Source organism: Anser cygnoides, chromosome 14 (assembly GCF_040182565.1).
Source record: "Anser cygnoides isolate HZ-2024a breed goose chromosome 14, Taihu_goose_T2T_genome, whole genome shotgun sequence".
Lineage (NCBI taxonomy): Eukaryota > Metazoa > Chordata > Aves > Anseriformes > Anatidae > Anser > Anser cygnoides.
In genome coordinates, this window is record NC_089886.1 from 18,914,213 (window position 1) to 18,926,880 (window position 12,668).

At 34.9% G+C, this 12,668-nt stretch overlaps 1 protein-coding gene across 9 annotated transcripts in view; it reads left to right on the forward strand.

Annotated features, from left to right (window-relative positions):
- Positions 1 to 12,668, forward strand: part of GABRB2 (gamma-aminobutyric acid type A receptor subunit beta2) — a 162,796-nt gene that overhangs the window by 122,699 nt on the left and 27,429 nt on the right. For all 9 annotated transcript variants that reach the window (XM_013178462.3, XM_048064692.2, XM_048064694.2 and 6 more), the window contains 2 exons: positions 10,594 to 10,731; positions 11,911 to 12,063. In XM_013178462.3, coding sequence (XP_013033916.1) covers positions 10,594 to 10,731; positions 11,911 to 12,063 — 291 coding nt within the window. The remainder of the gene's footprint in view (positions 1 to 10,593; positions 10,732 to 11,910; positions 12,064 to 12,668) is intronic.

The following is a 12,668-nucleotide window of genomic DNA, read 5'->3' on the forward strand; positions in this document are numbered from 1 at the left end:
TACAACCTGGAGGCTTGGGGTGTCAAAAGAATTTATTCTCACCTCTTTCAGTATCCTAGGAAAGTAGTTGCAATACTGCCAACCAACCTTTGCTGTCTTTTCTGATATAGGTGTCACAACAGAGTTTCCTACAGAAAAGTCCTCTGAGCCTTGAGGCGCACAGTTCCCACTGAAATATTTTGAGAAGGCAGCAATGTGATTTCCCATACCAGCCAGCCTGTGTGAAGGTCGTGTAGGAATGTTCCAGGTCTCTGGCAGTTCTGAGGAAATACTGATGCAGTTCTAACAAGATCGGGGTATATAATTAACATTCCCATAAACTTCATTCACACAGTACTGTATAAATAGTTGTCCACAGCAAGGGTACATGTAATTATCCTTGAAAAAGCTTTTAGAAGACAGAGAACTTATCCAGATAGTAAACTATATTAAGAAAAAGTTCCAAAATCTGTGTATAAACTACTAAAAAGAAAACTACTAAAAGAAAACTAATTTTTGCAAGCTCAATTAAGTGTCCCAAACCAACCTTAATTATGCGTGTGCAAATACAGCTTGTTTTTTTTTCCAAAATTCTAATGAAGTCTAGCTGTTAACAGTAAGTTTTTAAGATATTCAATGTCTGAAAAAGGGAGCAATGTTTCTATGCTTTCATAACAAAATCTTTACTTAAAATGTTTTGGTTACTATGATGTGCTGAATAACTGTAGATAAGGGTAGAATAATATTCAAGAACATTGCCTTGCACATCACTGCAAACTAATATATCTTAATGAATAAATATTTTTCTAAATTGAACAAATGGCACAGGCACCTGACAGCGGGGCTTTCTTCTACAGATTACATTTTTCTCCTTGCAGCCTTGGATTTTTTTGTACAGCTATGGAACAATTAAGCAAAGTAGAGTATTAATGCAGTTTTATAACTAGTATGTTAAGGTTGCCAGATGTTGTTCAAATTTTCTCTCTTTTTTAATGTTCATTGGTGTTTAAATTGTAGGCTGATAATGGGTTGTGGGGAACCTAGATATCAAAACCAAATGTTGTAAGGTATTTAAAATGAGCTTATGTAGATGATGCTTTACTGATTCGTTTATTTTGATATACTCATCTTTTTATTTTCAGTTTTGAAAAGGCTAAATCTCAAATCAGATTTATTGATTGGAAAATTCCAACTTACATAGTATTTCACTGATGTTTTCTCTTAAATTAGAAACTTTGGAGATTTATTTACCTCTTAGAAAGCAATATTCAATATCTGAACCCTTTCATCACTTCCGGAACATATACAATTTTTTGTACACAGATTTTCCAAGGCATATATTTGAAATTAATGTGGCCAATCAAAGTAAAAATGTAGAGATCAGAACAAATATGAGGATGAATACAGGTTGTAATGATGGTGTTGGTGTAAATGTAGGTATTTGTTTTTCTTATGTGATCTGTATCCATAGTAAGGGGTGGGAGGAGAATATTTGTTATTTTTACCCTCAGTGTGGGTGCACATTTTATTATCAGAGTCTTCTTCCTGAAAACATAGCCTCCTAGTCAGGTGCAGAAGACAATTACTAATAGTTTTCAAACATCAGAAGCAATCTTGAGTTTTGTCCAAAAAGCTGGAGTTTTCATCAACCTTCTAAACTATCTCTTTGAGATGCAATTGAGAAATTGAGTATATATTTGCATCAAAATCCAAAAAGATGTTCCCTGCACACCCAACCTGGATCCTTAATATTGTGCCAAAAGATAACAGTACTTTGTTAATGTAATTCAAAAGTACAAATTGAATCTTCAGTTACACGTGTGTCATTTAAAAACACATGAGACTTCATATGTGATTCTTTGAATTCAGTTGAAGAGACTACCCATGCAAAATCTATTCAATTTTTAGTTATTTTGCAAGTATGTCCTTCTGTTAATGACAAAGGTATTTCCTCAAATCTATGAGGTAGATTCTGTCAATTTTTTTTCCTCAGTTATATTCACACATAGCACAGGATACTTGACAAGTGAAGACTAAGCAGATTAAGGCTGACTAGGTTCAAGATAGTGGAATGCCTTCAAATTGCTTTAGTTGAGGAAATGTACCATCAACAGTAGAAGGAGGGCAGGAAGATAGTGTAGAACCAGAAATCATGGTATTTATTGCCTTGGAGATTTGTGGCTTCCTTTCACTCATTTGAAACAGCTATGACTTACTTTTTTTCTTGGGTGATTTTGCCCCCAGTATGCTCAGTCAGTTTATCCAATTGTTGTGGGCTTGTTACGTGAAAAAAGTGCCACAGACCTTTTTAAAGGAACTGTAAAGTTCATTTTTTTTAATACAGTACTTGTTTAATTATTCAGTCCCTTAGAGAATAAGTTAACAAAACACTGCACAAATGCAGTGAAAGTATTACAGTTGAACAGAACTATTGTCCACTTGTTTAATGTTGGATTTTATATAATGACCCAATTAATATTTAAGAGATGCATGATGCATTTACTGAATTTTGTTCGGGTAATAATTTTTAGCCCTGTATATTAAATAAGTGCACTTGATTAACATGGTTTTTACACTGGAAGTTTTGGGTATGGCAGAAAGTTCAAGCAGGCATTCCCTTCAGAGATGATCCAGAGTTAATCAATGCAAAAACCAACAGATTGTTGTCAACATCATCCTCAGAAGGGAAGACTTGGTCATCTGGTAAATGAAATAAATGAGTAAGAAGATACAAACTGTGACAGAGCTCTGGGCTAGGATGTTTCTAGGTACTATGTATGTATGTAGTTACATGTATATAGAGTTACATACATATATGTATGTAGTTACATTGCTTGGTTGCAGAAATTAGATACGTAATTTTAATGGTGATGGAAATCCTTAAACTTTAGACATTTAAATAAATAAAACCGAACCAGATGTTGTCAATTTATGGCATTGTAGAGACTGGCATTGGACAGTGTGTTGGTGGAATCTCGGAAACAAGACAGTTTCTGTCAATGTGGCACCTGATTTGGCCAAATTAGACATCATTAGCTTCGTATCATTGCGCCACTGTGCTGCATATACTCATCTCTGTCACCTGAAGAACCCTTAACTTTGCAGAATCTCTGTGGTTTTTAGATGATTTATACTGGTGAGAGTAACTCAAATTTGGAAGTAGAAGGATTGCAAGAAATTGTAAAGATCTTGGCTCGTGAAAGTTTTTGAGAATTACTACGTTGATGTTCTGCCCATCTATTTCTGAACTTTTTCTTTTCCTAGAAGTATTTTAACAGTGAAAATTTACTTCTGAAAGCATTTTGCATGATTTCCTTTGAATTCATTAGGGAAGGAAAAAAATTAAAAAAATAAAAAACAGCAAGTAGGTTTATTGTGTTGTACCAGGGGACCTATTATACAAAGGTTGCAGGGTTTACCATAAGCAAGAATCAGGCCTACATGAAAATTAAACTTGGTTCTGATAAAGCCATAAAAAGCTCACTCTGAGCCCTGGAATCAATTCTGTAATATCACCTGTCCATCAAAAGCCTTTTTTAAAAAAAAAAATAAAAAATTTGCTGTCCTATGGTGATTATAGAATCATGGAGTCAAACTTCCTTCTTCCCTTCTTTCTTCTTCTTACTCCACTTTCCCCAGTAAGGAACCATTTTTATTTCTTGAAAATAATTGTTTTAATTTTTATACCTTGAAGATAATTGTAGGTTTTTTTGTTGTTGTTGGTTTTGTGGTTTTTTTTTAGACGTTACCAATTTAATCTAAAAATCAATTGCATTTCACTGTAGTCAGAGAATTGTACATTGCCTTTTGTATCCAAATCCTTAGAGTCTTTGGGGAAGAAGTCTTTGAAGTGAAATGTAAAAAGAATCTTAATGTTTTATGCAGAAAGATAGAAAGGGGTGAGAAAGAGGAGGAAGAAATAAGTATGAAATGTTTTTTTTCAATTTGTTCTATGCCAAATGTGTTCAGCTGTACACAAATCTGACTTTCCTTCTCCTTTTCATATCGTCCTATTGATTTTGGTGTGCAGTGACTTCTATTTCCCTCAGCTTTGAAGAATTCCACAAACTCAAAGAAACACTTCTAACTTATTTTTTTCTGGCGATGTTTTTCAATGAATCAGTGGATGGTGAAGAATAAAGTGGTGCAGTGAAGTAAGTTTGAGTTTTCTGAAGGGTTCTAGGATTTCAGAATATGCTTTGCATGTGAATTATGATTTTACAAGGAAATTTAGCTGTTTGCTCTGTGCAAATGCAAAGCTGCTGAAGAAATTGCTTTTGAAAGAATTCAGTAGTTCATAATTTAAAAATAAATAAAATGCACATATACTACTATTAAAGGTGTTCTGTGATCTGTTAATACAAACAAGATTAACCATTTATTTAGTGTTTCTGTATAGCATTCATCTCATGCTACAGGGTCTCTAGATGTCAAGTTTTTCTCAGTTAGGCTGATAGTCCTGAGTCTGCTTTTAAGTAAGTTAATACGTCTTAGGACTGTCACGTTAGAATATTTTTGTGTATTCTTATCAACACATTCAGTCTGGTATAGACAGCGTAATCCATTGTGCTCTCCATTTTACTTTGAGAAGCTACTTTATTTTGAGGGGTTAGGCAAAGAAAATCCATTTGATAGCAGCTGACATTGGTACTCTTTCCCTCTCTGAGTCCATAGATTTTTGTATATTGTAAAGATGCTGTCATTTTTCAAAAAATAGTGTTTATAATACAGCTGTATTATCCTCCACAACATGTGTGCTGTTCTTCTTGTAAAAGGTTGCTTTATAATAGTATTTCTTTCCAGATCCTGCTGCTTAGTTTTTACATGTTTGTTGGTGTTGACCAAAAGTCAAATATGTTAGGTCATCAGAAATATTGTGCAATGCCAGCTTTTACCAAACCTCCAGAACTGCTGGGCAAAAATCACATTGGAGTGGCCAAGTAGTTCTTCATCATGCTTCAGTGCTGATAATGCCTAGAACAATTGATAGAAGATCTAACTAGAGGGACACTTGGACATTTTCTCAGATGAACTTGAACGGAGTTAGGATTAAATTCCCAACAGAACCCTTTGGCTCATTGTTAATGCTGAAGTGGTTTTCCTTAGTTTGGACATGATGCAGAATGAAAGCTTCCATTCCCCAACACTGTTCTAAACATGCTCAGACAATTTTCTGATGGTTCAGAACAGAATGACATTAATTCACAGCCTTGGAATCCTCTCTACATTTTGGCTGTATTTACACTGTTTTTCATGTTTGTCATTACTTTTTTTTTCCCTAAAATCAACAAATATCTTATCTCTAGTCTCCATGTGCTACAGTAGCATTAATATGTGGACTACTTGAATTTCCATACAGAGTGCACACTGCTTGTTAGAAGTGTACGTGTATCTATATATATCAATCTAGAATATAGCCCTGCTGTCATGTACAAACAAAAGCATTGTAAGGCAATGAATCCCACTGATCAATCCAATTTAGATAAATTGGCATTTTTTAACAATGTGTGGTGTTTCTGGTAACTGTCTTGTGTTCAAATAATCTCATGCTCAGCTAGTAATTTTACAGCTTTCATTTGAGGTTGTCTGCATTTAAAGAGTTTCTAAATTTTGATTTCTGATAAAAAGACAAAAGTGGTTTTTTTTTTGTTTTTTGTAGTTTCTGTATGAAGAGGTTTTTATTCTGCATGCTTCTAGTTGTTTGTTTTCCTTCTACAAGGAATGACAGATGATAAAGCACTGAAGTACAGGCAATGATAAACACCCTGTCCATGTTAATGGGAGTTGAGAATGCTTTGCTTCCCTCAGGATTGGTGCCATATTTCCAGGGCAATATATTGATTTGGTTGACTGCCGATGTGTGATGCATGACAGAAATGAGAAATCGAACATTTTGAATGTGAAGTAAATCGTGCTGCTGATGATATATAAATGATTTAGGAAAAAGCAATCAATCAGATTCTCTGTCCTGGTAGCAGTGCCACGTACAATTTAATATATGGTAAAACAACAACTCTTTTGCAATCAAAATCAAATAGTGGTGTGTTTGTTTGTTTACTAAAATCAGGTTCTTGCAAAAAATTACTTGCAGAATTTTTTTTTTGTATGCTTTACTTTCTGCATTACTGATGTAATCTGACAGTTAAGAAATACTGAACTAAAATTCATTAATTTTGCCTTTCTTGTCAAGGGCCTTAGTTGATTCTTTTTAGGCTTCCTATTGCTGTTTTAAATTCCTTGGTCTTTAAATAATTTTAACTTGTCAGTAGAGTTGTTTTGAGTCCCAAATACCTGCAGATGGGGTTTATTATAACCACATATAATTGGACTTTAATACCTGTAAAACATCCACTAGGGACTTGAATAGGCCCTTTCTCTTTTCTGGCAGATGTTTTGCAGATATTAGACTTATATCCCATTATCTTTGGGTACTTTAGCAGTTCACAAAAGTATTCATTTGAAGATGACTATAATATTCTTTTCTCCCCTTCTCCATTTTATGAAATGAAAGTGATAATGTATTCTTCTTGGGAGGAAAGAGAAGTACTTTAATGAAAGCTTGAAGAGACTTCCTAAAATATTTCTTATTGATACCCACTAACCAGTCTTGTCATTCAACATCAAAGCCTCAGTTTAACATTTTTCCTAGCATAAAGTACCTTAAGCAGCAGGGAGTTCTGCACTGTCTCCCTGGAGCAGCCCAGCAGTGCATAGTCTAGAATCATCAATTTGAATTTTTGGGTGAGATTTTTCAAAGGAGTTCAGCTCTTCTTCAAGAAGTAGTTGTCAATATTTTCCTAGTACTAAGGCTGTAAGAATACAGAGAGCACTGTAACCACACCTCTCATTTTTACTGGTAGAGAGGGAGAACTGGAACATTTGGCAGTGTACTAGAAGTTGAATCCTGGAGTTCCTTCCTGTGTGAGCCCTGGTATGATTAGACAGTTCCGCGGAGTATTAGTGGGACCAAACCATGTGTGGGCAGTTGGGCAGAAAAGTTCTACTGTCAGATGTTCTGAAACACATAATTAAAAACTGTTTGGACATTTTATAAATGTGTTTTCTCTAATATAACTTTTTTTTTTTTTTCCCCATACTGGAATTTATTTTAGCATTTATTTAGTCAGGAAAAAAAATAAAAAGCATTAGTTTTAAAATTTAACAATTAATCCTTCAAAGTTTTTTAAACAGACTTAGAATCTGGAACTTGCTGTTTGAATTAGTTGGGTAGGTTTGAGATGTATTAAGAAAAACTCAGCAAGTAAGAGTGAACCCTCACAACAAGGTTTGTAATATTCTTTCTAAACTCTCACAGGATGCTCTTTTATTTCTTTCATATATAATTGTTTTTAAAGCTCAAGATCAGCCAGTTTTTTCATATGTTATATTATGTTACTGTCCTGGTTTCAGCTGAGACAGAGTTAATTTTTTTCATAGGGTCTGGTATGTGCCCTGTTTTGGATTTAGGAGAAAATAATGCTGATCACGCTGAAGTTTAAGCTGTTGCAGAGCAGCGCTCACGCAGAGCTGAGGACATTTCAGATCCTCCTGCTGTCCTGCCATCAAGGAGGCCGGGGGTTCACCAGGAGCTGGGAAGGGGCAGGACTAGGACAGCTGACCCAGGATGCCCACAGGGACACCCCATACCATGCAGCATTATGAGGGGAGAGTAAAACTGGGGAGGCTGGTCAGAGGGGCTGCTGCTGCTTAGGGATGAGATGGTCATCAGTCAGCAGGTGGTGAGAAACTGCATTGTGCACCACTTGCTTTGTATATGTTGTTACTATTATTATTAAATGTTTTCAAGCTGTCTGTTTCACAGATTGGATTCATTGGTTCAAGAAACTAATTCCTCGTTACTTAGAAGGGCCTCAGTATTTCAGGACATTTTGGAAGGGAAGAGACTTAAAGTATTGTACTCTTCCACCCTTCCATCTTCAGCCACCTTTTGCTGGTTTTAGTCTGTTGAGCAAATATAACAAGGTTAACTGAAGAAATGAGAGAGAGGGAGGGAGGCACTCATGTAATTATGCAGTTTCAGAAAATAATAATTAAGCAAATTACATTATTTCCTCATGAGAACAAATTCTCCTGGGTAAATCTGAAATTTGACTTTTTTTTTTTTTTAATAATTTAACTGATGCTATAGAACAATTCAAAATCAGTTCTAACAAGAGGCTTGGCTGAACAAAGAATGCCTTGCATAGTCATCGGAAGTAGTTGTGCTAAAACTGTTCTTATCTCTAGATACTACATCTCTTGGTCAACAGGCTACAGTTTTATGGCGTAAATTTCTACATGAGCTAAATTAAAACTTGTAGGCTCTGATGATTAAAAGTGAAAGCTTGAACATATTTTTTGTCACAAAGTATGTAAGAAGCATCAGTACAATTGTGTAATCAAAGCTACTGCTTGTTTGATTACAGAGGTTAGACCAACTGACAGATAGCATTAATCTTGGCTCCTTTTCAGACCTCTCATGTTTTAGACTATGACCAAGTAACATGCATTGAATGTAAAGATTGACATCTCTGAGATTCTTCATTTCACAAAAAAATCAGTATAGAGGAATTTAGGTGATTTACTTGACGGCAATGTCCAAACAGAAAAGGGAAGCTAAATATTATGTGAGGCTATTAGTCCAAATTATGTTAAGTTTTTCCTTTGCTTCTACTCTTGGTAATGCAAAAGAGAAAGTATGACTGGCAACAAACTGGTAACTATTGACGTAAGCTATTTGATGATGTGAATTCAAACTCTGTTTCTTAAGGAGTCTGAATACGTCAAAAGTCATAGCATGTTTCGCTTTTTTTTTTTTTTCTCCCTGCACTGTTGAAGCTTATTTGGAAGATATGGGTCTCTTCTTGTCTTTGGTTCATGTTGTCAGTTAGTTCCAGTCTTTTTTTTTTTTTTTTTTTTTTTTGGTAAATGGCAAGGTTAAGAAAGAACATATTTCACAAAGAGATGAAAAAATCTATTCTCATTGGTTTTGCTGTTAATGTCAGCAATTCTGAAAGAAGAGCAGGTTCCATCTTGAATTCTTGATGTCAACCATATGTTCAAAATCTGTCCCATATAAGTAAGATGGCTCTGGTTGCTGAATTTAGTTTTCATTTTTCTGCCATCAAACTTATTTAGGTTTTCATGATGCTAGCTAGCATCATGAAAAACAGAAGGAAAGAGTCACACACACAAAACTGGAATTGCCATCAAAATGCTGTAAGAATGTGACTACCAAAATACTTTAAAACTTACTGTATATTGAATAGATTTTTATGGTTGTTTCAGTGTTTTCATGTATCATTTGGTTCATATCTTCAGACTTGCTAGCTTTCTGCTACTGCTATACACCTGGTTTATACTAGGTTTATCAAAAATTAATGATGCATGGTACCAGTTTTTATAAATTCTGGGTTATCACAAAATAGATATTACTTGCATTATTACTTGGAATCAAATCACATTTGAGCACTCTTGAATGTCATTCAGTGTGGTTTTGTTTTTTGTCTGTGGGCAAGATCAAACTCAAATATATATAATTTTATTATGTGAGTTTCCCATAATATAATAGTCATTATTTGCTCATAACTGTTTCTTTATACTTTCAATTTTCAACAGCAAAAATCTTTAGTAATTTACAAACCTTTGCAAGGGTCTTATTTCCTATTTTTGTTGCAGATTTATTTCTGTTCTCCACTGGTCAGTTTTCTACACCAATAGAGTATTCAGGTTAGCTCAACAGCTGCTAGGAGAACTCAGATACAGATTTCATGCATATGTTCTACGAGTGTGAGAACGCTAATGCTGTTTTCTTTTTTCCTGTCTTTTTGTTTGTTTGGTTGGTTGGTTTTTTGTTTGTTTGTTTTGATGTCATTGTTTGTTCTGGCTATCCAGAGCGTGATGGCTTTTGAATCTGTTATTGTTGCTTTTTATGGGTGCCACACTAAATGTGACTGTCTTTTCTTGCATTCAAGCCTCTTTTGGAAAAAGGAGTGGCCTTGTTTTATAAGTAAATCTAAATGGGTTTGAACCACAGTTTTTCCTTTTCATCAAAAAAAAAAAAATTAAATAACAGGTGAGGTTATAAACCACTCTGCATTCAGAGCAAATGTCGTAAGATACTGTATGCTTAGCATCTTTCTTAACCATGTTCCTCTCACTGTCCTCTTTCCTATGCTGACCAGGTTGCACAAGACAAATACATCTCTTCTGTACCTCTCTTGGTGACCTGCCTACATTTTGGTTACCGTTGCTGATGTTTTGGCCCAGGTGTTGCAATTGCAGTAAACCCACACTGTTTTCTTCAGCCTTGGGATCAGCTGCTACCTTGAGCTGTTGAATGTGCAGTTACTATCCATAGATAGGATGTGTGTAATTGTAGTTTCCTCTTAAAGGTTTGCTTTATGAATATATTAGTATTTAAAAAAAAAAAAAAAAGATAAGAAATATACCTAGAATTGCCATTTGAAATGATACCCATGTCTGTGTACTTATCTATTTTATCATTAGTTTTTTAGAAATATATTTGAAAGTATTTTATGAATGAATTCTTTTGACTGTTCTCCATGATGTGGAAAGTGATGTGTATCTGAACTCTTTGCTCCTGTTTTATAGATGGCTATACAACAGATGACATTGAATTTTATTGGCGAGGGGGTGATAATGCAGTCACAGGAGTGACAAAGATCGAACTGCCACAGTTCTCCATTGTAGACTACAAGCTTATCACCAAGAATGTTGTTTTCTCTACAGGTTTGTGGAGGGGAAGCTACAAGGGGAATTCACTGGAAAGACTTTTAAAAATGGGCGAGTTCTCAATCTGTAGTTCAGGATCTGAACAAAAATTTTAGAAATGGAAGTAAATTAAGGCAGCAACTGAATTTTAAAAAATAAAGCAGTTGTTATTACAGCTTCCACAGTGTATCAGTCATTAACATGTGAAGAAGATACAATAGCCTGTCTCGTTATGGCTCAGTCAAGTCTTTTTCTGTTTTTCTATGAAAATTGACGAAGCCCCCTCAGTGCCCTAGCACCAACAAGATATAGCCCAGCTTGCAGAAACCTTTCTCTCACTGTTTCTAGATGTTTCTTGTGCCAAGCTGTGTAAGGCTAATTATTTTGTCTTCACTGTAAAATCTTTCATGTCCTCCTTCCACAGGACTGTAGTTTAGCCTATGCTAGCTAACATATGACTTTTGGAAGGCTGAAAATATGATGTAGGACAAGAAGTGGAAAATAAGATTGGAATTCTTGAACAAACAACTAAAACATTTCAAAGATATATTAAATTATTCAAGAGAAACAAGACTTGGGCTATCGGTATTTACGTTCTCTACCTACTTGAGAAAGCTGCTAGGTATGTTCAAAATAAAATTAGGAAAAAACAAAACAAAACAAAAAAAAACAACACAGATATGGACAGAAATCATCTTGGGAAGGAGTATAGAAGGACTGTGCATTCCAAATTCTTCAAAACCAGGGAGAGCAGGACTTGAATACATAGTGATCTGTAGGTACCCATTTCAACGAGTGTTTCATACGCTTTTTTTTTTTTTCTGCTGTTCAGTGACAAAGGGGAAGTGTTGCATTGTTTGGATAGAAGGTTAGAACAAAGGTTACCCTGAAGGAGGCATGCTGCAGCTTGTCAGTGAAGAAGCATTTTTATGCTTTGATTCTGTGAAGTATGTTTTGGCTGTTGATTCCTGAATATTATGATTACCATCAGGAAAGAACCTAGCAGCATCCTTGTTACCCTTAAAATAAAAGATTATTTAATCTCAATTCTTGCTAGAAATTTTACAGCTGATTATCCTGGATCTTTCAACTCTGTGTGTACTCTATGTTGCATGAAGCGATAAAACCAGAATAATAGGAAAATGTTTTCAGGCTTTGTGCAAATAAATTATGGCCATACCAAATATTCTCTTTTAGGTGCCTACCCAAGGCTGTCTCTCAGCTTTAAACTTAAGAGAAACATTGGTTACTTCATTCTACAGACCTACATGCCTTCTATTCTGATCACTATCCTGTCCTGGGTTTCCTTCTGGATTAATTATGATGCTTCAGCTGCAAGAGTTGCTTTAGGTAGGCATTTTTACACATCTCATGTAGTGTGCACTAGCTGAATTCTTTTTCTTGCTTCTGGCTTAGTGGATAGTGCATGATTTGAAAATCAAATCTCAGATCTTTTTATGTCTGGCTTGTAAGCTTTGTATTATTTGAATCAGCATTTAAATCATCCCAATTTAAATAAAAATTAAAGTGATTTCATGTCTGAATTAGCTAACTGTATAATCATTGTAACCAGAATTAGCCTAATTGTCTCAATGTTTTCTGTTGTTGTTTTACTGCTTGTTCTTCAAAGAGAATACATTTCATTTGGTTTTGCTCATGGCAGTCCAGAATACACATTCAGCACCATATTATGGAATATAAATTGCTTTTCCTTTTGGGTATGAATTAAATAAAATTTTACTAGGGTTTTATAGGTAACTTCTCTGAAGTTGAAGCTCCTTAAATTGAGTTTTTTTTTTTCTTAACTGTTACCTTGCATTCTAAAAGTAAAACCATTTGCCTAATTAATTTGTTGAGAACTCTTATCTCATCAGTAATCCCATGTGTCCTTGTTTATACTGTGCCCCTCATCAGAGGATCCAAGCATGTTACAAAAATAAATGAGTATCTATTGT